This window comes from Lutra lutra, chromosome X (assembly GCF_902655055.1).
Source record: "Lutra lutra chromosome X, mLutLut1.2, whole genome shotgun sequence".
NCBI lineage: Eukaryota > Metazoa > Chordata > Mammalia > Carnivora > Mustelidae > Lutra > Lutra lutra.
The window spans coordinates 43,876,536-43,901,764 of record NC_062296.1 but is presented as its reverse complement, the minus strand read 5'-3'; the positions used below and the strand labels follow the sequence as shown (position 1 = coordinate 43,901,764).

General features: G+C 40.1%; 1 protein-coding gene across 6 annotated transcripts; it reads left to right on the top strand.

Annotated features, from left to right (window-relative positions):
- On the top strand, positions 1-23,988 carry CSTF2 (cleavage stimulation factor subunit 2). Of its 6 annotated transcripts, XM_047715933.1 has the most exons (16): positions 1-137; positions 1,436-1,514; positions 2,056-2,225; positions 2,937-3,073; positions 3,546-3,665; positions 3,776-3,913; positions 5,457-5,580; positions 10,381-10,443; positions 12,771-12,830; positions 13,013-13,099; positions 13,478-13,619; positions 14,423-14,598; positions 15,191-15,498; positions 18,961-19,071; positions 19,991-20,116; positions 23,777-23,988. In XM_047715933.1, exons 1-15 carry the CDS (start codon positions 80-82, stop codon positions 20,111-20,113), a joined length of 1,896 nt encoding a protein of 631 aa, XP_047571889.1. In that variant the 5' UTR covers positions 1-79; the 3' UTR covers positions 20,114-20,116; positions 23,777-23,988. The 6 variants fall into 6 exon arrangements, with proteins under 6 accessions (XP_047571889.1, XP_047571892.1, XP_047571893.1 ...); XM_047715936.1 differs by lacking the exon at positions 13,013-13,099; XM_047715937.1 differs by lacking the exons at positions 12,771-12,830; positions 13,013-13,099.
- The last annotated feature ends 1,241 nt before the right edge of the window (positions 23,989-25,229 follow it).

Genomic DNA, 25,229 nt, shown 5'->3' with positions numbered 1-25,229 from the left:
ACTGAAGCGTGTTTAGCGCAGAGCTGAGGCGCCGTAAGGAAGTGTGCTCTGGCGCACCGGAAGCTGCCGGAAGAGAGCGATGGCGGGTTTGACTGTGAGAGACCCCGCGGTGGATCGTTCTCTGCGTTCGGTGTTCGGTAAGAGGAATTCGTGGAGCCAAGCGTCGGGGAGGGATAGAAAGAGACAAGGAGCAGCAAAGAATACCCCCTGCACCTAATGAATTCCTGCAGGAGCTGGTGATGGGTCGGGCTTGCCCGTCTTGTGGAACGGCCGCTCTAGTGGACTCGCGGGCAAAGTGATGCTCCCTTCCCGTGAGATCTCACAGCCTTTTCATGATGTGGCTGAGGAAGTTAAACTAGCGTTCAGTTTCTATGCGTTTCTCCTTTCATGAGCTTCTATTATTATCTAGAATCGAGGGCGCCTGGCAACTGTCCCGTACGACTCACTCCCTGTCCCAGAATACAGATAATATGATGAGTGTATAGAACGCTGTGTCCATTTCCCGCCCTCTCATAAGGACTTTCAGCCTCTGTTTTTTACTTGTAACATTTTGGTTCGATACTGGTAGTGGCCACCTGGAGTCTTAAAGTGGATTGTAAATGAATGAATGAACGAATAGATCTCGTCGAAGAAATTTTAAAGAGGATCAGGTCCATTCTGAGTAATCTTTTCACATGAAATAAGGTTTTTTTATTTTTTAAAAGATTTTATTTATTTATTTGACAGATCACAAGTAGGCAGAGAGGGAGGCGCGGGGGGCGGGGGGGGGGGGGAAGCAGGCTCCCTGCTGAGCAGAGAGCCCGATGGGGGGACCTGATCCCGGGACCCTGAGATGACCTGATCCGAAGGCAGAGGCTTAACCCACTGAGCCACCCAGGTGCCTGGAAATAAGTTGTTTGTTTGTTTGTTTGTTTGAAGTCCGTGTGGTGATTTTAAAGCACCTTTTGGAATGGCCATAACAAAACAGTTCAGAATAATTTTTAAACATCCTTCACTACATTCATGGTTATTCTTTGAGTTTGTATGTATGTGTGGAAATATAGAAATAATATGCCAGTTTTTAAAATATCAAATACATTGGTATTTTTAGTAGTTGTCGATAAGACTTGCAGATCTTCGAGTAAATACCAATGCCAAAGTATTTATTTTCACCGAAGGTAAGGAAAATCATAACACTTGTAAGATAAGTCTGAGAACTGATATTTCGAAGTGCCTGTGCCTTTTATATTTAATCTTAGTAGTTTGTTTTGTAATTAAAGTCAGCAGACAACATTGAAATGTTGTCTGAAATACCATGGAACTAGCAGTGTGGGAACACTATTTTGAGGTAGTTGTTACATTTTCAATGATGTAAGTACTGATTCGTTTTACTTTCTCACAGTGGAAATAGGTTACATACTCAGACTTTTAATCTGTTGTCTATTTTCTTCCATAGTGGGGAACATTCCATATGAGGCTACTGAAGAGCAATTAAAGGACATCTTTTCTGAGGTTGGACCTGTTGTTAGTTTCAGGTGAGATTCTCCTTTGATTACTTGGGGTTTTCTTTAAAATCACAAATTTGGCCTTTAGCAATAATAGCAAGGTTTTTACTGGTGATTTTCACATGCATCCTTCTGTTTGTAACAGCTTTATTCCAGTATAATTCACATACCATACAATTCACATTTATTTTTACTAAAAGATACATTTTTTTAACTTTATTTATTTATTTGAGAGAGAGAATGAAAGAGAGAGAACATAAGAGTCGGGAGGGTCAGAGGGAGAAGCAGACCAGACTCTCTGCTGAGCAGGCAGCCTGATGTGGGACTTGATCCCGGGACTCCAGGATCATGACCTGAGCCAAAGGCAATCGCTTAACCAACTGAGCCACCCAGGCGCCCTTACTAAAAGATACATATTTTTATTTAAAAATGTTTAAAAAATATTTCAGTGAAATAGTCAAAGTGATAAAGTTATTTGTCTTAGAGTGGACCAAATTAGAACATGCCCATGTTAGCAAGAACCCTATGTATATGTAACATTTGTGCCTGATACTTGGTTCTACTCCTCCAGGTTGGTATATGATAGGGAGACGGGAAAGCCAAAGGGTTATGGCTTCTGTGAATACCAAGACCAGGAGACAGCACTTAGTGCCATGCGAAACCTGAATGGGCGTGAATTCAGTGGGAGAGCACTTCGAGTGGACAATGCTGCCAGTGAAAAGAACAAAGAAGAGCTGAAGAGTGAGTATAAACCTGATTTGTATGCAACATGAATTAGTAAAGATGTAACAACGAAGATGTTTCCATTTGTGATATGTTTTAGCACCTGTTAAAATGGTTAGCCACTTAGGTTCTTGACCCCCTTGAGGCTCCTGCATTAGGGAAGTATATATCTTTGAGAAACAAGATAAAGTTGACTTTAGAAGTCCTTTAGTTACAAAGGAGTTGATTTACAGTTGAAGATGAATTCAGGCTCACCAAGCCATTAGTTGCACGAACTATGTCCTTAGGTAACCGCTGCTATAACTGTTTGTCAGATCTGTAATTGGTGGGATTACTAAGGCATCCTGGCTTTTTTCACGAGGTACCAGATCAGGAATTCCATTCTTAATTAGCATCTTTTTCTGTTATTTTGTTTTTAAGATTAGCATCTTTATCTCTTGTTTCGCTTCTAATGACTTGTCAAAAGGAAATCAGTATGCCTCATCCCTAATTTAGGTTAACATTGTCTACCTATGTGATCCTAGTCCCAGCTTTCTTCTGAGAACAGAAAATACTTCTGTCACTTTCCTCTACAGAAATAAGAGACTTGCAGATCACTTACTTCTCAGTTCCAGATAATTTAAAGTTATAACAGGTCCTGGAAAGGAAGCAGCCCTGGAAAGTAGATACTTGAAATGATTTAGCTCATAATTTTGCCTCCTTAACTTTTTGTACTTTCTTCCCGATCAGGCCTTGGCACTGGTGCCCCTGTCATTGAGTCACCTTATGGAGAGACCATCAGTCCTGAGGATGCCCCTGAGTCCATTAGCAAAGCAGTTGCCAGTCTTCCACCAGAGCAGATGTTTGAGCTGATGAAACAAATGAAGGTGGGAGGAGGCATTAGGTTAAGAACAAATCAAATCACATCAAATTTTTGAGGAGTTAATCAAGTGAATGGAAATGATTCCCTGAACTCAAATATAAGGTGTGCCTGTTGACCACCATTTCTTGCACCTTCGATATGCCATATGTGCACAGCATATTTTATATTTTGTACAAAGAGCTTTCCATTTTTTTATACACAAACACAACTATACAATCTGGCTTTTTGTGGCCCATAGATATCAGAAGTAGATCTTCAGATGTGGCTTTTCTCCTAAACGGTGGTATTATGGTATTTGAAATGCCTCTTCCTTCTCTTGCCTGTCATGACTGAAATTTTGTGTGCTATACAAAAACCGATGATAGCTTAAAAAGCTTCTTGAGTATTATATTTATCAGATGAGAATGGCTCTAAATCACTATTAATTTCTAAGTACTAAGTATTGAACCTGATGATGAATCTCTTTATCTTCCCAGCTTTGTGTCCAGAATAGTCCCCAGGAAGCACGGAACATGTTGCTTCAGAACCCTCAACTGGCTTATGCTTTGCTACAAGCGCAGGTAGTGATGAGAATTGTGGATCCAGAGATTGCTCTGGTGAGTGCTTCTTATTTGTTTATGGAAACACCACGGCACACTTTGGGGTAGGAACTGCCTGATTGCCTTGTTAAACACACAACTCATAGATTTGTCTTTTCATTTTTTAGAAAATCCTGCATCGCCAGACAAATATCCCAACACTGATTGCAGGCAACCCTCAGCCAGTCCACAGTGCTGGGCCTGGCTCAGGATCCACTGTGTCAATGAACCAACAGAATCCTCAGGCCCCTCAGGCCCAGGCTTTGGTAGGGCTTTATCTCCTATAACGTTTCTTTTACATGTTTTGAATGCCTTTTCATGTTAGGAAGATATACTGAAAGAAGAACAGTCAGGAGCTGAAGATGATAATTTCAGTTCCCAGGCATAAAAGCAGTTTTCATTTTGCAGAGTACATGGCATCTGAGTGAACATAGATTTGGTGCCAAGTTTGTGAAACAAAGCGATCCTTCATGTGTGTCCTTTTATTTTTTTTTTTAAGATTTTACTTATTTATTTGATAGACAGGGATCACAAGTAGGCAGAGAGGCAGGCGGCGGTGGGGGGGGGGAGCAGGCTCCCTGCTGAGCTGAGAGCCCGATGCAGGGCTCCATCCCAGGACCCTGGAATCATGACCTGAGCCGAAGGCAGAGGCTTTAACCCACTGAACCACCCAGGGGCCCCTGTCCTTTTATATATAGGCTAATTTTGGTATTTATGTGCATGTGTGGTACTATGGTTGGCACTTTGTTATTCTACATCCATTATCTCATCTAGGACTTAAAGTAATTGTATGAGGTTGGCATTCTTACATCTCCTTACCAATGGAAAAAAGTAAAGCTTACTTGCCAAGCATGACACAAAACTGAAGCCATAGAAAATCAGTACATTTGAAAACTGAAAAATTTCTATATAGAGAAATAGAAATAAACCCCAAAGATAAATGACAAATTGGGAAAAAGTATATGCCACACACATGACAGACAACCGGCCGATTACAAGTCCTTGGTCACGTTCAAGAATGTTTATTGCCACATTATAATTGTGAAAGGTTAAAACATCCTAAATGTACATCAGTGGAATAATGGGGAAAATGTTGTATATTTATCCAGTGAAATACTCTATAGCAGTTAAATAAATTAGACCTGTTGCCATGAATGACTTTCAAAAACTTAATTCCATATAGTAGTAAAGAGGAACTAGGATACATGGTGTAACACAGATAACTCAGAAGTTACAGAAGTGAAAATGAGTGAATGTAGAAGCCTTCCCAGAATATGGCATATTTGTATTTGCACAGATCCCAAAAAAATGTTGAATGAGTTGCAAATATGTTTATTTAGTACGTAATGATTTACATAAAATTTTTAAATGTCTGTAAAAATTCTTAAGTGGTTGTCTTAAGAAGGGGACACAGGATGCAGTTAGGGAAGACCAGAGGGCAGATTTCAAGTATATATATTTATTTCCTAAACTGTATGTTTATTTTCTTTTCTATACAATTTATATATCTGGAGCTTTTCATAATAAAAGTGTTCAACCTCAGGGTAAATGTAAACAAAAAGAACAGTAATCTACCATTTTTACCATTCAGATTGGTAGAGGTAAACAACTTGAAGTCAACCGTAGGTGCCACATATGGCCTCACAACACAGGTCAGACTTGTCAGTGTCTGCTTTTAGAGAACATGGTCCATCTTAATTGTGTTCTATATAACCAGGCTCATGTGTATTGTCCAAAGGCATATACATACCTTTTTTATTTTTTTTTTTATTTTTTTATTTTTTTATTTTTGTTTTTATTTTTGTTCAGGGTGGAATGCATGTCAATGGTGCACCTCCTCTGATGCAAGCTTCTATGCAGGCTGGAGTTCCAGCACCAGGACAGATGCCAGCAGCTGTAACAGGGCCTGGTCCTGGTTCCTTAGCTCCTGGAGGTATGTTTCCTTCACAGTCTCCACCATTTTGGTATTTTGCTAAAGTTTTGTTGTAGCAAATGGTATAATGTCACCAAAATATTATGTGATAATGAGATCTTGATATAAAATTACATAGCTAGGAAGCATATATCCTAGATGGAGGGAATAGTTAGTCTCTTATACACAGAGAGAAGGGAAAAGGACCACAAAATGGAAAAGTGAAGTAAAACTTCCAAATTAGCAAGGGGGAAATGGAATGAATGGAAACTAGCCAACAAAGCCAGCAAATAGAGGGAAAAGAAAACAACATTGTGAAGTAAGTAATAATAAACGTAGAGTAAAGAGAAAGGAATAAAGTTTCATGTAGTCGTTATTCTGCTAAATGTGAATGGACTGAATTTTCCCACCAAAAGCCAGAGACTTAGATTAGGTTGAAAGGTACATTAAAAAAAAAAGACACCAAATACTTAGTGACATTTGTTTTATTATATTTAATAGATATGAAATTGCATTTCATTAAATATAATCAGACCAAACAACAAAAGGAAAAAAGAATTTTTGAAACTGTACATTTTGATTGCAAGTATGTATGTAGAAATTATTAATGAGTATTGCTATTATGCTTTTGGTCTTTGTCATTCAATAATCATAACTAAGAGTTACTGAGTGAAATAGTGGTTCCCTATATGAAACTCCTATATGAACACATGATAGATATCAATATTTTAAGTTTTTATGCAACATATTTGCCTCTTGTTAATTTATCTAATCTGGGTTAGATTGACTGCAACACTACTCAGTGTTGAATCTCAATTGTTCTGTTTTGTAGAGAAACTGGTCTATAGACCTAAGTTGACAAGGAATAGAGGAAGGGATTTTAAAAGAAATTTCAGCAAATTCATGATTTTTATTTACCTATAGAGTAAATATCTTTCAATGAAAGAAGTGGATTCTGTATTTTATACATTTTGAGTTGTGGGTGCCTAATTTAAAAACCTTAAGATAAGGGTGCCTGGGTGGCTCAGTTGGTTAAGCGACTGCCTTCGGCTCAGATCATGATCCTGGAGTTCAGGGATCAAGTTCCAGGATCAAGTCCTGCATCGGTCTCCCAGCTCCGTGGGGAGTCTGCTTCTCCCTCTGACCTTCTTCCCTCTCATGCTCTCTCTTACTCGCTCTCTCTCTCAAATAAATAAATTAATTCTTTTTTTAAAGGATTTTATTTATGTGTATGACAGAGATCACAAGTAGGCAGAGAGGCAGGTGGGGGGCGGTGGGGGGAAGCAGGCTCCCTGCTGAGCAGAGCCTGATGTGGGGCTCTATCCCAGGACCCTAAAATCATGACCTGAGCTGAAGGCAGAGGCTTAACCCACTGAGCCACCCAGGTGCCCCAATAAATTAAATCTTTAAAAAAAAAAAAAAAACTTAAAATATCACAAGTCGAAATGTGGCCCTACTACACATGACAAGTATGCAACCCATGACATAGGCAGCTCATAATGTGAGTTGAAAAACACCCAAGTCATCTGTATTCTGTTCAGTGACACAGGTGCCCTGATCATGCAATTAGATGTCACAGAAGCATCAAACTGCTGTAAAAGTTTCTAAGTGCTCTCCATTTCTGTACTTACAGTGTCATTAATTGTTAACATACAGTATGTGGATCAACATTTCTGTGGACCACACTTTGAGTACCTTTGTACTAATAGATAAAAAATAAGTAAAAGATAGTGAATAAAGTAGTGGAACCAGTAAGCATGACTTATTATGGGAGATTTAGGTCTTTTGACTAAAAAATACACTTCTGCCCCCAAAAACCTTGGAACAGTTAAAAAACACATACTTGGGCATAAAATAAAAACAAGTTTAAAACGTAGAGATTTTACAGGCCATGTTCTCTTATTATAAATCAGTAAAATTAGAAGTAATTACAATGTGACTGAAAATAACATTTACTTGGAAAAATAAGAGACATAACACTAGGTAATCCTTGAATTAAAGGGAAAATAAAGAAGGGATTTATAAATTATCCAAAAGGCAACAAAAAGTATACAAAAAAGTATGGGAAACAGTACTTAAAATGAATACCTTCAAATGCCTGCGTTATTAAAGAATAAAGGAACTCTAAGTACTAGTTTTAAAAGAACTAGGAAAATACTTTTTATAAAGAAACAAGATACCAAAAACAGGAAATTAATAAATATAGAAGTTGAAAGTAGGTGTGAAAGGAACTTAAAGTGATATTTTTATAAGTCTGTAGCATTTCTATTTCTGAAGTTATTAGAACATCAATCAGATGTTTGAAATACCCTGTACAAAACTCATTGACAGTTGGTGAGAAGGGGAAACAGCCTAGTAGCAAAGAAGGCAAAGAAAATGAGTAGGCGCTTCGTAGAAGAGCAAATCCAAATGGCAACAAAGACAAATGCATTTGTAGCCATGGAATTACAAATTAAATTACAGGATTTCATTTTACTTAAACCCATCAATCTGGCAAAAGTTTCAAAGAGAGATGACACTATTAGTGGGGAAAGTGGTATCGTAACTTGTTACTGGAAATGTGAAATGTTTTAGCCTTTTAAGAAAGTAGTCTCACATTTAAAATCCGTGTACCCTTTTACCCACCAGTTCCACTTCTGGGAAGCTGAAAGTGAAAGTGCCATCGTGTGATAGTGTATAATATGAGAAATTATGCCCATATGTCCTTCTGCCACCACTTTCCTCAGATCCTAAATCTTTACATTGTTTTAGTGAATTGTCTGAATAAATCATAGAATGGTTTGTGATTAGAAGAGACCTTTGAAATTCTGTAGACCGGCAGTTCTCAAACTTTAATGACCACCTGAGTAGCTTATTAAAGTGCAGATGCTGGTCCCCACCGCCAGACTTTGTAATGCAGCAGGTCTGAGGTCAGGCCCTGGAATTTGCAGTTCTAACAATTTTTGGTGACACTGACACTTCTGGTCTGAGCAGCACATTCTGAGAACCACTGGTTTAAACCAGCTCATTCACTTTACAGATGAGTAAGCATGGGCAAATGTTAACTTTATCAAATCACTTGTTCAAAATCACAGTTACTTAGTAGGGATGGGGCTAGCCCAGGTTCAGGTTCTTAATCCATGGCTCTTCCGTACCTGGCATATTAAACAGACTAAGAGAATATAATGTGGGGGCACCTAGGTGGCTCAGTTGGTTAAGCATCAGCCTTCAGCTCAGGTCATGATTTCAGGGTCCTGGGTTTGAGCTGCATGAGCCCTGCACGGGGCTCCCTGCTCAGCAGGGAGTCTGCTTCTCTCTCTCCCTCTGCCCCTCCCGACCATTCACGCATGCTCACTGTCTCCCAAATAAATAAATAAAATCTTAAAGAGAGAGAATATGATGTATACTTGATCTTTTAGTTAAGTATTAATGAACTGCAAACAGCAGCTTATCTTTTCTTCTTACATACAGCATATATAGTTCCTTTGAGGAAAAGAGAATTACTGCTATATAGAAAGGATGAGACAAGGACTTGTCATACGTAATTATTCTTTGTATAGCAAAGAATACTATCCCAACTGGTTAGGGTAGAGCAGTGGTTCTCAACCCTGTTAGACCCTGCAGGCTCTTTTCATAACATTTTCATAACGTATTTCATAATGACTTTTTACTATCCTGGAATGAAATACACAGATATAACCTATTTAACATGAGTTCCCAAAAAAATATAATGCCCTTACTATAATATAAAGGAGAAATAAAAGGAAATTAACCGATAATAAAGAATATTTTTAATATGCATGTGTTCAGGCACAACTAGACAAGAAACCAAAAGGTAGCAGTCAGATGTTTGCTCCTATGCCATCAGTGTAAAAGCTACAGATGCAGACAGATACAGGTATGGTGTTTTCACAACTCAAATACCAGAGGGACTGTTGACATTTGTGTTATGATTTTCTCAGATGGTGGAAACTTTTGGTAAAGTTCTTAATGAAACAAAATGCAATACCTGTAATTGACTCAGTAATTGTATTTCTGGAAAATTCAGTTTATAAGTGTACAGATATAAATAGGGAAAAAGAGCTTTTTTGTTTACAAGTACAGCAGACTTAGGTTCTAAGTTCAGATGAATGTAAACAGATTTTCATTTGTGCTAATGTTCACCAAGACATCTGAAAATTTTGCAAGACAAGATAATTCTGGATTATGGAGGACTATCTCACACATTGGATTTCATCTAGTATCCCTGTTGGCTTCTCATGAAATGCCAGCCATGCCCCATAAATCTTTTCACAACAAAAACCCACAAATTTACAAAATACCTTGGGAACAATATTGCCTCCTCTGAGAGGAGTTATGTGGGCAAGTGCCATTGTTCTATATCACAGAATTTCTGCCAAGGTTTTAGTAACCAGGGTGATTAAATATTCTCATTTAACTCACTTTTCTATCACTGAACCCTAGAGTTTACTAACAAACTTTACCTTCTGTATAACTGTGTTGTTTAGTGCGAGTTATGATCTTTTTTTGTAGTTTTCTGCCTGTGAGGCAGAAGGGAATTTGTTAACTCAGCCACTGTCCTAATTTTTTTTTTAAGATTTTATTTTTATTTACCTGACAGAGATCACAAGTAGGCAGAGAAGCAGGCAGAGAGAGAGAGAAGGAAGCAGACTCTCCGCTGAGCAGAGAGCCCGATGCGGGGCTCGATCCCAGGACCCCGGGATCATGACCCGAGCCGAAGACAGAGGCTTTAACCCACTGAGCCACCCAGGCGCCCCACTGTCCTAATTTTTTCTCCAGTGTCCTAATTTGTGTTTTTCTTTCCTTCTCTTTATCTTCTAGGAGGAATGCAAGCCCAGGTTGGAATGCCAGGAAGTGGACCAGTGTCCATTGAGCGGGGACAAGGTAAATAAGTACTAGTATCTGGTTAATGTGGACTAGACCTGGAAATGCTGTATATCTGCACCGTTTTAATATGGCAGCCACTAACCATATGTGGCTGTTTGAATATTAAATTCATTGAAATTAGGTAGAACTTAAAATTCAGTTCCTCGTTCCTACTAGCCACATTGCAAGTGCTCAGGGGCACATGTGGTTATGGCACCACATACTGGATATGGCAGATAGATAATATTTCCCTTATTGCAGAGTATTTTGTTGCACAGTGTTAGTCTAGACTTTCCATCTGGTGGCTCAGAGCCTAGCTCTACAAGAATCAATAAAGCAGATGGATCTTTTGTTTCTGTTTATGTCAATTTTTCATAATAATCTAATGACACTGCTGACATGTCCTCTCTCACTCTGTGGATATCTGTTGACTGATTAAGGAATTTTAATAATGAGCATATAACATGTAGAAACCTAATCCAAACCACAGAGAAGACTGGGAGGGGATCAGAGGTGTGTGAAGCCTACTTGGTAAGGGTATGTTACACTGTGACCGTAACACTGGCTACCACAACAATGGCCACTCCAGAATCTCCAAATTATTTCCCTCTGTTGCTAGAGTTTGAAGAAACAGAAAAATGCAGTGGTCTGGTTGAAAACATTAGGAGGAGAGAGTGAGAAAACAGAAGGAACTAACAGTAAAATTGAGCACATGCTATAGGCCAGGCATTTTAATTTTCATCAACAACTGTGTGAGTTAGGGGGCAGCACCTCAGTATTCAGGTAAAGAGATTTAACCTTTAAATCTCAGTTTAAGCTCAGAGTTTTAAGTTATTTCTTCCTGGGCACATGGTAAGTAAATACTGCTGAGTAATGTGGACAGGACTTGGGGCACTCATCTCTCCCAGCTAGTAAGTGGCAGAGCAAGGTGCTGAAGTCTCTGACTAAAATCTTACTCTTTCTGAAAATCCTCACCACCTCTATTAACTTCCACAAACACTCTTCAGTGTCTTCTGTTCTCAGTCATGTTGTCATCATGATGAGAAAGAACAGCTATGGGCAGCACAGAGAAGCTTAAGTTACTTCTTAGCACATGGCCTATAAATGAAACCCATTTTTTAAAAACAAAATATTAAGATAAAGGCCTCTGTACTATATTTTCTTGTCTACAGTTTGTTCACTAAGGTTGGGTGCTAAAGTGACAGAATGGATCATCTGATCAGATGTTTGACAGTGGAACAAGCTCTTGACCAAATGCCTCATCTAAGTAGCCTGTGGTTTTGTGCTGTTGTGCCCCAATGCCCTTGACCACTCTCAGTAGATTGTACGTGTACCCAGAGTATTGCTGCATTAGGGAGAAGGCATTGGGGTTCCAGTCATATTTTTCTTCTTCCCAAGCCATCAGTCAATCAAACTTGAGCTGTTTGATATGTATTTCCAAAAGACCTCTTCTCTCCTGCTGTATTTCTTACCACCTCTCTGGGTCCAAAGTTAGCAAAGGGAAATAACTAGAGTTTTGAAGATATATCAGGTGTGTCTTCTCAAAGAGGTAAAGGAGATGAGTGTTCTTTTATAGTTTTTGTTCAGTACTCAGCAGAGGAAGCAAGAATCTTTCCACTTGTACCCAGTTTTCTTTCTTTTCCTGGAATCCATGCTTCTTATGCACATTTGTAATGGTAAAAGGAGACAGTGAGATTAGTTTAAGAAGACACTTCTTTCCTTCTGCCACCTCTGTGTAGTGTTGGCTCTCTTTTCATCTCATTAGTCTTTGTCTGCTGTTGTCTGGTGTTTGCTTATCACCAGAGACTCACAGTGGCAGAATATTTTTTGAGGAGTGATGTTCTCTTTCTTTGTCTAAAGATCATTCATTGCATTTCCCGCAGAGATTTTTGTGCAATAAACTACAGCAAAAACAGTACAGTCCACTTCTTTCAGAATAAATCTTGCCTTCCAGATTCAGTACAGTGTCTTTCATGATTTGCTTATGAAAATACATCTATGTTCTTTGCCTAACTAGAGATTCAGAACTGCCTTGTTTCTTGTAACTGTATAAGGAGATTTAGATGGACTCGTAGTAGCAGAGGTGGAAATTCAAAGTGGCTGAATAAAATCAGTGGCCCACCTGTTTCACTTTAGGAGGCAGTCTCATTACAGCAGAACAGTTTCAGATCCCAAAGAAGCTACTATGGTTTAGGAAGACTTTGTAGCACTCTTGGCTTTTTAACTTACATGTGTAAATCTCGAACGTCTGTATGTGTATGATTCTGTGTGTGGGTGTGTGCATGCTTGCGTGCGTGTAAGCTATTTAAGTGCTCTTTCTTCTTTTGAACTTACTGCTCACCTAGGAACCCTACAGCACTCGCCCGTGGGACCCGCCGGGCCTGCATCAATTGAGCGAGTTCAAGGTACCCATTGTATCTACGGGTTTCCTTTTGCTTGTGGTGTTCAGGGTGGGACGTTGAGAGGACAAGGGCTGCTTGGCAGTCATCCTCACGTTCGGAACCCAGAAGGGTAGTGTTTTGGGCTTTTGTTTTTAAATTTTTTTTCCTGTTGGGGCCACAAGCCTAAGATTGACCTCTTCACACAGGGCAGAGAACATGGATGATATGGGCATCTGTCCGAGGCTGTACTCCCTCCCTACTGGTGTCAGGAGGCTTGGATGGAATAGCAGTCTGTAAGGAGACAGCAGGTTCTTGCAGAGCCATGGCAGTGTTCCCATATGCCAAGACCCTACCTCTCTTTTGTGACTCTGGTCCTTGAACTAAGATTGATTTTAAGGAAAACCAGGAGCATAAGGTTCTTCAGGTTGCAGTGCTAGTCCTCGGCAGGTTGCTCCCCACTTTGTTCATTATATAATTCCATCCATACCTCTGGCATGGCACAGATGCTGCCTACACCCTGCTTCTGTTCTTGAGCTGCAAGAGGAGTCTACTGTGGTGAGGTTTCACCCACTCTCAGGTGTCTGAATTATGTTGTCAGTGGTATATAGAGTCATTTCTTGTTTCCTGATGTGTCCTTCACAACAGTAACTCCCTGTTTGTTTCCCTGTCAGTGCCGATGCAGGACCCCAGAGCCGCTATGCAACGTGGGCCCTTGCCTGCCAACGTCCCAACTCCTCGAGGTCTATTAGGAGACGCCCCAAATGACCCGCGTGGAGGCACTTTACTTTCTGTAACTGGAGAGGTAGAGCCTAGGTGAGCACTAACAAAGAAGGAAAAGACTGGGGGAATCCAAATTTTCCCTTGGTCCGAGAACACCATCTTTCTGTACCTCTTTGCCTACTTCAACAGATAAATAAATATTCGTGGCCACTATCTAAGACTAAGGAAGCACTTCTCCTTGGGCAGAACTGTATCTGTTGAGTTTGTCATTTTGAATGAACGAACCATGGTTACCCAAGTCATCTTTAGAAACTGGAAATTCTAGCACATGTCTAAACAGGAAAAACTTATATTGCTTATCGGTAGTGGCAGTATCAACAGTAGCAGTAATAATAAGATCATGATGACTGATATGAATGGGGATTATGCCTCTGACTCTGCTGTGAGTACTTTACTTAACTCATCTCATTAAATCCACACAATAGCCCTGTGAGAGTGACACTAATATCAGTCCTGTTTTACAGATGAAGAAACCGAGGCATAGAGAAGTTAACTAAATGTGCCCAAGATCACACAGCTAATAAGTGATAAAGCCTAGATTTGAACCCATGCAGTAACCCACGTTCTTAAGCGCTGTACTACATACTCATTCTATACAATGGAATATCCGTTACCTTCTCCTTAATTATGAGTGCCCTGAGCAAATATGAAATTCTAGAATACATGCATTTGTATCTCCATAGCTTTTTTTTTTCTGCCAATTCAGTTCATTCTCCTTAGCATTTGTAGACTGATGTTTGCATCGGTTCTTTTTTTTTAACTTACTGATCTTCTGCTTGGCATTTCTTTTATTGTTCTGTTCTGTTTTAAAATATCACATTTTTCTCCATCTCTAGAGGTTACCTGGGACCACCTCACCAGGGTCCACCCATGCACCATGTCCCTGGCCATGACAGCCGTGGCCCACCCCCACATGAGATGAGGGGAGGGCCATTAGCTGAGCCCAGACCTCTAATGGCAGAGCCAAGAGGACCCATGCTAGATCAGAGGGGTCCACCCTTGGATGGCAGAGGTAAGGGGAGACCATGTCACAAGGCCGCCTGGTAGTTGTAGGCTGATAATAAACCCAGCTGTCTTAGGTTCTAATCTGGGATAAAGAAGGCTGGGGCAGTGGGGTTGGCAAACATTTTTAAGGTTTATCTGCAAACCTGTAAAACTGGGAAGGAGAAAGCAAAAGCAGTCTTGTTTACAGTTGATCCTTGAACAACACGTTTGAACTGCATAGGTCCAATAGACATTGATTTTTTGTTATAAACATAGTGCAGTACTAAATGTATTTTCTCTTCCTTAACGATTTTCTTAATAACATTCTCTTTTTTCTAGCTTACTTTGTTATTAGAATGCAGAACATAATACATACAACATACAAAACAGGTGTTCAACAGGTGTAAACAACTGTTTTATTATTGATGAGGCTTCCAATCAGCAGTAGGCTACGAGTAGTTAGGTTTTGGGGAAGTACTCCAATCCTCACCTTGTTCAAGGGTCACCTGTAGTTGGGGGGAGATGTGACCAAAGGAATAGATTTCTTTCTTTGATCATTGGTTCTTTTCGCTGTGAAGATGAGCAACTACACAGTGGTTTTCTTACAACTTTCTTTACAGGCGGAAGAGATCCCCGAGGCATAGACACACGAGGAATGGAGGCACGAGCCATGGAGGCTAGAGGATTAGATGCCAGAGGATTGGAGGCCCGAGCAATGGAGGCTCGTGCGATGGAGGCCCGTGCGATGGAGGCCCGCGCGATGGAGGCCCGCGCGATGGAGGCCCGCGCGATGGAAGTCAGAGGGATAGAGGCCAGAAGTATGGATACAAGGGGCCCGGTCCCTGGCCCTAGAGGCCCTATGCCTACTGGAATCCAGGGTCCCAGTCCAATTAACATGGGGGCAGTTGGCCCCCAGGGATCCAGACAGGTATGTGCGATAACTCACTTTTTGCTTCTACTTGAAATCTTGATCTATTCAGGAATTGGCCATTGAGCCTGGCTGTGAGTGCTTTCTGATTTGGGCTATTTCTCAGCTTGTTAGAACAGGAAGATCTCCCTTTTTCTAGTTTCTCTGTCCCTTAAGATGGTTATTTTCTGGCCACCAGGATTGTAGCAATCTTATCCCACAATTTAAGGAGTTGTTCCATTCAGAGCAGAGCCCCTGCAGATTTAGGAGGCAGTGTGTATCACTAGAATCTAGGCATGGATAATTTGAAAACCTCCCCCAAGTGATTCTAATGTACAACCGTAGGAACTGCATTAGAGCATATGAAGAACTATTAGCAGTCATTTCGATAATCTTAGATTTGCAGAAACCTATTTTAATTTACTTTCATCATGTAACCTAAGTGAACGGTGGAACATGAAAGGAACATGAAAGGCAGTTTTTACTAACGTTCACCTTAAAACCTGTGCAACTGAATTCTTATCTTTTCTTTCTTCTTATTTGGCTCTCTCTAGCTATGTGTATATGGCAATCTGTAATCATCTCTGTGTTGTCATCTCCCTCTTTACACACAAATGTTTGTGGGGAGCTGGTATGTGTGTCTCTTCCCTGAATTTGTATGTGCTGGCACCTTCGTCTCCCTCCTGATCCTCCTTCCTCTATGTACTACTTCTGTCTCTCTTCGCTCTTGCATACGGTTATGTGTCTTGCTCTCGTTTGTGTGTGTGTGTATGCGTGAGAGGGAGAGGGAGAGTGTCACTGGAATGGAAGATGTTAGTCATCCAGTTCTCTCATTTTATAGGTTCGGAAACTGAGATCCAAGAATTCAGGTGACTTGTCCAAATTCACACAACTGAAAAGTGGCAGAGCAAGGAATAGAACCCACTGTTTTTTTCAGTGTACCACTCAGTCCTGTTATCTGCACATCATGTATGTGTATATGTGTATCTGCCTCCCGTTCTTTAATAGGAAATACGAATATGTTGTTTTCTGGTGTGTAAAAGAAAACTATTCTCTTTTTTTCAAATTGTGCTTTTTAAAAATGTGTCTGGGGGCCTTGATGTTTATTCTGCCCTCTAGGATCAGTAGCCTTAAAATAGAAACAGTTTTTATTCATTTACTTACTCAGTCAGCAAATATTTATTGAGCACCTATTGTGTACCAGAGAGAGCTCTAGGTACTAAGGATATAGCAGTGTGAAAAAAACAAAGTCCCCGCCCCCATGGAGCTTGCATTCTAACTGGAGAGACTGACAACAAATGACTACCTGATGTCGTTATATAATTCTATCAATAGTTTTGTGGAAAAAGACATTGAAAATAAAGGTTGGAAGACCATTTCTGGATAATGTCTTGCTTTTCTGTCTCTGCTAGTGCTTGAACTCGTTACTCTGTAATATTAGGTTTATATAGTTTTCATTCGTAGATTGTATAAAGCGTATTAGATTTGAGTGAAAAAAATAAAAATTTTATCTTCAAATCTTTTTTATATTGTTTAAATTAATATGTTCACTCATATGTAAGAGATAGACAGTGGGAACCCTGCTTCTTCCCCTGTATCTGTCTCCCCTCTAACCCCATCCCCTACAGATCATAGCTTTTATTCAATTTTTGATGGATTTTTCTAACAAAGAAGAATATATTATTAGAAAAAAATGCATCTATATTTCCTTTCTTTCACTGTTCTGTGGTTTGTTTTTAACTTTATAGTATATCCCTAGTTCATAATTTTAAATCAGATTTTTAAAAATTAATTCCAGTTTACCTAGTTGGAAACTTGTTAGTTAAAAGGCTTATTATGGGGCACCTGGGTGGCTTAGTCGTTAAGCGTCTGCCTTCGGCTCACATCATGATCCCAGGGTCCTAGGATCAAGCCCTGCATTAGGCTCCCTGCTCAGCAGGAAGCCTGCTTTCCCTCTCCCATACCCCCTGTTCGTGTTCCCTCTCTCGCTGTGTCTCTCCCTGTCAAATAAATAAATTCTTTAAAATAAAAATAAATAAAAGGCTTATCATTACTAGGGTGATTATGTGACTTATCCAAACAGGGACATGTTTGCAAGTGAGAGTGCTATTAAATAGTTACTCTGGGGCAAAAGCATAAACTGGGACTATCTTGGGCAAACCGTGGCCGTGTGGTCACCTATATTGTGACTTGTCTGCCTAGAGCAGGCATTCCTTGGAAATTTTAAATGGCCATTATTGAATGTTTAGCTCATGATATAATACTTCAAATTAGTATTAACTGTGAAGCTTCAAACTTGTTATTTTCCTAATGTTTCAGATCTGTAACATAACATTAAGGTTCAGACTGGTCTCTGGATTCAGTATTGATAAAGAACAGAAAGTGATAATAAAGTGTACTGTGCTTTCTTCCCTTTTTAAACAAGATAATGAAAAAGGATTTTTTACCATTTTGATTACTCAGGGTCATCATTGAATGTGCCTATTATATGTGCTATAATAGAAAGTGTAGTTATCTCCTGTGTGGTTTCCAATCTCCTTCACTATCAGGCTGTCGACTAGCTATTCACATTGCTATCATGGCATCTGCTCTTAACAATGTATTCACATTTCTTTTTGTGCTTTGCTGCTTCTGTTCAGCTGGGGAAGCAGGTAACTAAGCTTGTTCACAATTTGTGTTTCATAATAGTATCTAAACTCTGGGTGAATGCCTGAGTGTGAACATAACAATATAAGGACCTTTAACAGTTATTCTCGGTGCTCTGAGGCCTTTTCTTTGGGTTCTGATAGTCTTCCCAAAGATCAAACTCACCAAAGATCGTAAATAAGTATGTTATAACTGCATTTTGTTCTTTTAACTTGGGTCAGTCCTATTTCTTGCTCTGTATTTAGCAGAAAGCATCTGCTGCATATTTTCTCTGGGAAGGTATAAAAAGCAAATGTTGAGCTAATAGCATTCTTTTCCCCAGAGGCCTTCCCCTCTCCTTCTGCCACTGCCATTATGATCATCTCTGCCTTACTTATGGGATAGAGCTCTTTGGGATGAACTGCCTATGTCTGATTGAACTAGAGGTAGGCAGTATCTCTGTGAATGTCGCTTCCCCAGTGGACCAGCATACATTATCTCTAGAATCTGCTGGCTTTCATTGCTGTTTCCACTGAGCACTAGTTTCTAGGATGCTCTCAGTTTTCTTTCTGCTCATGCAGCTGGATTTTGCTTGATTTGATGGTACCTGATTGAGCTGTATGATATTTGTTGATGATGCTAGAGCTGCTATAAGCAAATGTGTCTAACTCCCTAGTTGATCTCTTGCTAAACCCTGCCTTCTGCCATTGCTAATGGTAGAAAGTGATCTTCAGAGTCATTAATTTGCTTTTTTTTTAACTCCTATCCATAATCAAACCATATCTTTCACATTGCTGCTATTGGATTCTGATTACTATATGAGAAGTTCTGAAAACTCCTCTCTCTTTGTGCACATAGGTCCCAGTCATGCAGGGAGCAGGCATGCAAGGAGCAAGCATTCAGGGTGGAGGTCAGCCTGGGGGCTTTAGTCCTGGCCAGAACCAAGTTACCCCACAGGACCATGAGAAGGTAAGCTGTCTGTCTCCATAGCCACACATCTTCTGGATTCCTCTTTTCAGTTATGATGTGGAGGTTCCTGGGTCTTTGGAGTTCCTTTGGAACTGATGTTTACTCTTACAACTTTTTATGATCTTGTTATCTGAAAATCTGTGGGCCTGGTCTTAAAATTCTTGAATGGATGTATATAAATGGCAGCTTATGTTACATTTCAGACTCATCAGGTGCTAACGGTTGTTTTCTGCAGACCAGATTGACCTGAAAATCTGATTTCCTTTTTTCCCTCTCCCCTTTCTGCTTTATCCCTAAAAACATAGCAGATTCCTCATGAGTACATCTGTTTCTATATTTGACCATCGTGGGGAGCTCATATCTGATGGGAGGACTAAAACTTTTGAAAAAGAGATTTTTAAAAGGGGCACCTGGGTGGCTCCATCCGTTAAGTGGTTAAGTATCTTTCTTCAGCTCAGGTCATGATTGCAGGGTCCTGCTGGGATCAAGCACCGCATCAGCTTCGGGCTCCCTGCTCAGCGTAGAGTCTGCTTCGCCCTCTGCCTTTGCCCTCCTCCACCCACTCACGCTCTTGCGCATGCTCTGTCTCTCTCAAATAAATAAAATTTTAAAAATCTTTAAAACAGGATTAAAAACTGAAGACTTCCAAGGTTCACAGATAGCATGTTAGTCTGTAAGAACTTTGGGTTCGTGCAGGCGTCTGTCTGATTTGAGTCTCCTAATCTTCGGTATTATTGTACTTGAGCTTTTCATTGTGCCTTTTCTTGCCAGCTGGTTTGGTTTGATTTGATTTGGGGTGGGGTTTTTTGCCTGTAGTATTCTATGTGTGAAGTATCCTTCCTTTTTGGACGGAAGCTGGTGGTGGTTTCTTAGCCGCCATCATTAAAACTCATTCCCCTTTTTTTTCTTCTCTTCACAGGCTGCTTTGATCATGCAGGTCCTTCAGCTGACTGCGGACCAGATCGCCATGCTGCCTCCGGAGCAGAGGCAGAGTATCCTGATCTTAAAGGAACAAATACAGAAATCCACTGGAGCACCTTGAAAGGTGAGCAGACTTAACCTGCCTAAGTCAGATGATCTCCTTGTGCATTTGGGGTATTAGAGACTTCCAGCCTTAACCCATGGCCCTCTCAGCTGTTCTATGAAGACTGTCCAAGGCCCACACTCCCTTTGGCTAAACTCTTCACCCTTCATTAGGTCAGCTTCTGTCAGGATGGGAAAGACAACAGGGTATCTGTTCATTTGTTGAGTTGGTTGTAAACTTTTTTAACCTTTCTTTCCTAATGGCAAAAGTAACATCACTTTTACGAATTTAATCAAATACAGAAATGGAAAAAGGTCGGAGTAGGAAGCTTGGCTTCCTTAATCTTCTTCCCGGGACAACCTCTAAATGTGGTTTGGTGTGTATCCTTCCAGGATCAGTGGTGTTATTTTATTCCAACTGTGCCATCAAAATGGTGAAAATATAAAGCATTTCAATAAAATATATAAATATTTTGGTTTCCAGTATTTATTTAATATTGACTCTTTTGATGTTAAATTGTTAGAGCACATATTTCAGGGTTATGACCATCCACTATCACCATCAGTCCCTTTACATTTTAGAGGTTGCTATACACTGCTGCCCTTTCTTTTTCTTTCTTACCTGTCAGATAAAATGGATCGTAATCATGGAACCATCTGATTCCGTGTATTGGCCTTTCTTTTAAAAACCATTTTCCCAGGGCACCTGGGTGGCTCAGTGGGTTAAAGCCTCTGCCTTCCGCTCAGGTCGTGATCCCGGGGTCCTGGGATCAAGCCCCGAGTCGGGCTCTCTGCTCAGCAGGGAGCCTGCTTCCCCCTCTCTCTCTGCCTGCTTCTCTGCCTACTTGTGATCTCTGTCTGTTAAATAAATAAATAAAATCTTTAAAAATAAATAAATAAAAACCATTTTCCCCAACATCTTGTATTTCATAAATAATTTTTTCTTGGGGCATCTGGGTGGCTCAGTGGGTTAAGTGTCCACCTTCAGCTCAGGTCATGATCTCAGGGGCCTGGGATTGAGCCCTGTATCGGGCTCTCTACTCCACAGGGAGTCTGCTTCTCCCTCGGCCTCTGCCACTCCTGCTGCTTGTGTGCACTCTCTGGCATGCGCGCACACATGCTTTCTCTCTCTCTCTCTCTCGCTCTCTCTCTGTCAAATAAATAATCTTTAAAAAATACATAATTGGGTCGCCTGGGTGGCTCAGTGGGTTAAAGCCTCTGCCTTCGGCTCAGATCATGATCCCAGGGTCCTGGGATCGAGCCCCGCATTGGGCTCTCTTCTCAGCAGGGAGCCTGCTTCCTCCTCTCTCTCTCTGCCTGTTTCTCTGCCTACTTGTGATCTCCGTCTGTCAAATAAATAAATAAAATCTTTTAAAAAATAAATAAATAAATAAATAATTGTTTTCATTTTTCTTTAAAGATTTCTTTAGTTTTAAGTAATCTCCACCCAGCTTGGGGCTCAAACTTACAATGCTGAGATCAAGAGTCGTATACTCTACCAACTGAGCCAGCCAGGCACCCCAATAATACTGTTTTCTAAAAACAACTTAAAATTTACATTGTCCCAATATCAGCTGGAATATCACCTTTTGAATTTTTGCTTGTTACCCCATCAGTGTTATAATTCCCATCCATCTAATATCAGATAATAGTGAGCTCATTTACACTAATTAGAAGTCTTTACAAATATATTGTGTTTTAGTCCATATTTGCAAAGTCATTAAAACATCCAAACTGGGGGCGCCTGGGTGGCTCAGTGGGTTAAGCCTCTGCCTTTGGCTCAGGTCATGATCCCGGGGTCCTGGGATCAAGCCCCGCATCGGGCTCTCTGCTCAGCAGGGAGCCTGATTCCCCCTCTCTCTCTGCCTGCCTCTCTGCCTACCTGTGATCTCTCTCTCTCAGTCAAATAAATCTTTAAAAAAATAAAAAAAATAAAACATCCAAACTGGAAACATGCTTCATATCTGTATTTAGACTTTTTTTTTTTTTGGTAGGTGCTCAGGTTTATTTATTTATTTTATTAACATATTATGTATTATTAGCCCCAGGGGTACAGGTCTGTGAATCGCCAGGTTTACACACTTCACAGCACTCACCATAGCACATACCCTCCCCGATGTCCATAATGCAACTACCCTCTCCCTACCTCCCTCCCCCCGGCAACCCTCAGTTTGTTTTGTGAGATTAAGAATCTCATGGTTTGTCTCCCTCCCAATCCCATCTCATTTCATTTTTTCCTTCCCTACCCCCAAACCCCCCCCCACTGCCTCTCAAATTCCTCATAGACTTTGTTTTTTTAATAATTTTTTAATTTTATTTATTTATTAGAGAGAGAGAGAGAGCGCACAAGCAGGTGGAGCTGCAGGCAGAGGGAGGGGGAGAAGCAGGCTCCTGCTGAGCAGAGAGCCCAACACAGGGCTCAATCCCAGGACCCTGGGATCATGACCTGAGCCAAAGATAGATGCTAAACTAACTGAGCCACCAAGACATCCCTATATTTAGACTTTAAGTGATTGGACTATAATGAGAAGCTGTCATAGATGGATAGCTAGCCAGACTTTTGGTATGACCAGTACTTTATCTTTTTAGTCCAGATACCCAAAGACATTTTTTTAAGTAAAAGTATAGACTGTTATAGTCAGAGCAATAGATGAAAAACTACTCCCCTCTTTTACTTTTTCTAATTTATTTATGTCAGAGAAGACATTCCCTACAATATGAGGAAATTACTGTTTCTAGATAGTGAAGAGAAAAATGTTTCTGAACGTTCTTTCGTTGTGTATTCTAGCTTGTAAGATAATTCAAAGCCTTTCACATAAACCACAGGGCAAAGGTTTTTGTTTGTTTTATATTTTATTTTGAAATAATTATAAATTCACAGAAGGTTGGGAAAATAGTACAAAGAGCCTCATGTACCCTTCCCCCAACTTCCCCCAGAGATAACATCTTGAGAAGCTGTTACGCAATACCTTTTTGATCTGTAGTACAAAACCAAGAAACTGACATTGATACATTACTGTTAACTAGATTACAGACCTTTTTCTGTTTTCACCATTTTTTAAACCTACATTCATGTGTGAGAGAGAGAGAGAGAGAAAGATGTGCCGTGTGCTTGTAGGTCTATACCGTTTTATGTGGCCAAGGTTTTAATGTGTATTTGTTGTTACTTGTACATAATATGGCCAAAATGTTGGCTCTCCGTCCATGCTATACCTTGCTAGTTGTGATCCATTTCTGCTGTCACTTCTGACAGGCTTCTATTCTGTCAGATCAATGGTTCTCAACCAGAAGCAGTTTTGCTCCCTGTAGGACTTTTGGAAATGTCTGGAGACATTTTTCATTGTCACAACTTTAGGGGATATGGTATATTATTGGCATTCAGCAGGTAGAGAGACCAGAGATGCTTCTAAACATCCTATAATCATAGGATATCTCCCCCACCCCTGTGCGCCTAACAAAGAGTTATTTGTCTCCAAATGTCAGTAGTGCTGAGGTTGAGAAACTCTGCTGTAACAGGTGATCCCTTTGGGGATCCTGGAGGCAGACACCTTAGGACTCTCTCCCTGGTGATTGGCTCTTTTGCATAGCCTCCCTCCCAACTTTAAAATTTTTTTTTCCTGATGTTTGGGAAAGAGAACTTTGTCTCCATTTCTAATGGCTTTCTCCCAACTTTTCCTTACAGGTTTTCAAAAACACCTGGCAACCAAATCGGAAAATTAATTCCATAACTTTGTTGAAATGTTGCAAAAAGATGACTTCTGCATCCTAACCCTTGAATGACTCAAATTGGTGCCAGGTGGAGGATTCCCATCACCTTCTCTCAGAACAAAATCAGTTTATTCTGTTGTCTTAGTTTGTATATTTTCTGTGACTTGAAATAAACTTTGAACACAATTTTAGTATACTGCAAATTGATATACACGACCTTTTTGCTCTTAAAAAGCTGAACACCAAGGTTGAAACCTTAGGTGTGTTTTCAGCCCTTACCGCAGTATTGTACTTTAATGTTATATTGCCATAGTTCTGTTTTTCCTTTGAGTTAACCACTTATTCTTCTTGGTAATATTTGAGAATTTCTCAGAAGCAGTGTTTTCTGCAACTTAGTTTTTGCTTTGTTTGCTTCCAGCAGGAATAGTAAGATTTGACCTTTGAGAACTTGCTAGAACTTCTGAGTTTACTGGGAGAAAATAGCCCCTGCTTAGAGCTATAAAATGGTCAAAAGGCCAACAAAGCAAAGAGCCTAGCAGAGCAGTGTATTTAGTTTAGAAAAATGCAATGATCAAAATGCACTTTTTTTTTTTATCAATAACAGGCTTATTCACATGCACAGTTAAGAGCTAAGACAAGAATGTTGAATTGGCACTGGTTGGAGTGTGTCAGCAACACAGGAGACTGTTAACATTTACCTGTCCTAAAATTTTTCAGTCTGGTAGTCAACCTTAAAAGTTAAAGAAGCCACCAATTTTTCACATGTTCAAGATGAAGTGAAAACTAAATAAAAATCAAAGGAACAATATACATTTCACTCTGCCTTCTAGATAATCATGAACTTACAGCCTTCCCCCATAACCAAACTTATTCTGGGAAATTAAAACATAGAAAACCCCAAAACTTCTACATTCTTCTCATTTATTTTAAGAGGACCACATGTAGATCACAAGCAGTCAGATTGCCCATTAGGCCTGCTCCTGCCTGCTTCCTTGCAGATACATGTGGCAGTAATTAGTGCCACTCACTGTAACCTGTGGCTCCTCCTGCCTAGTATTCTCTATCTCATAGTGGCATTAAGGAGGAACATGATTTCTCTCCCATCAGGCCAACCTCAAGAGGTTAAGAGATGCCTTAATAATTAGTAAAGTTCCACTGGAACTATTATTTGAGCCTATTTATATTCTCAGAATCCTACCCTCTGGGTGAGGATTACGGTCAAGTGAATTAAAAGCCTTCCATAGGCTTAGAGAATGTAATAGCATATTGCTTACATGTCAAGCAAAAGAATGCAATGATAATCAACTTTATGAGAGACATTGAAATTGAGGGATTTTCTATTCTGATATGTAAACATTTACTATGACAAAAATTTGCTAAATAAGCTACTTCATATTATAACCTAGGAAGAAAAACGTGCTCAAAAT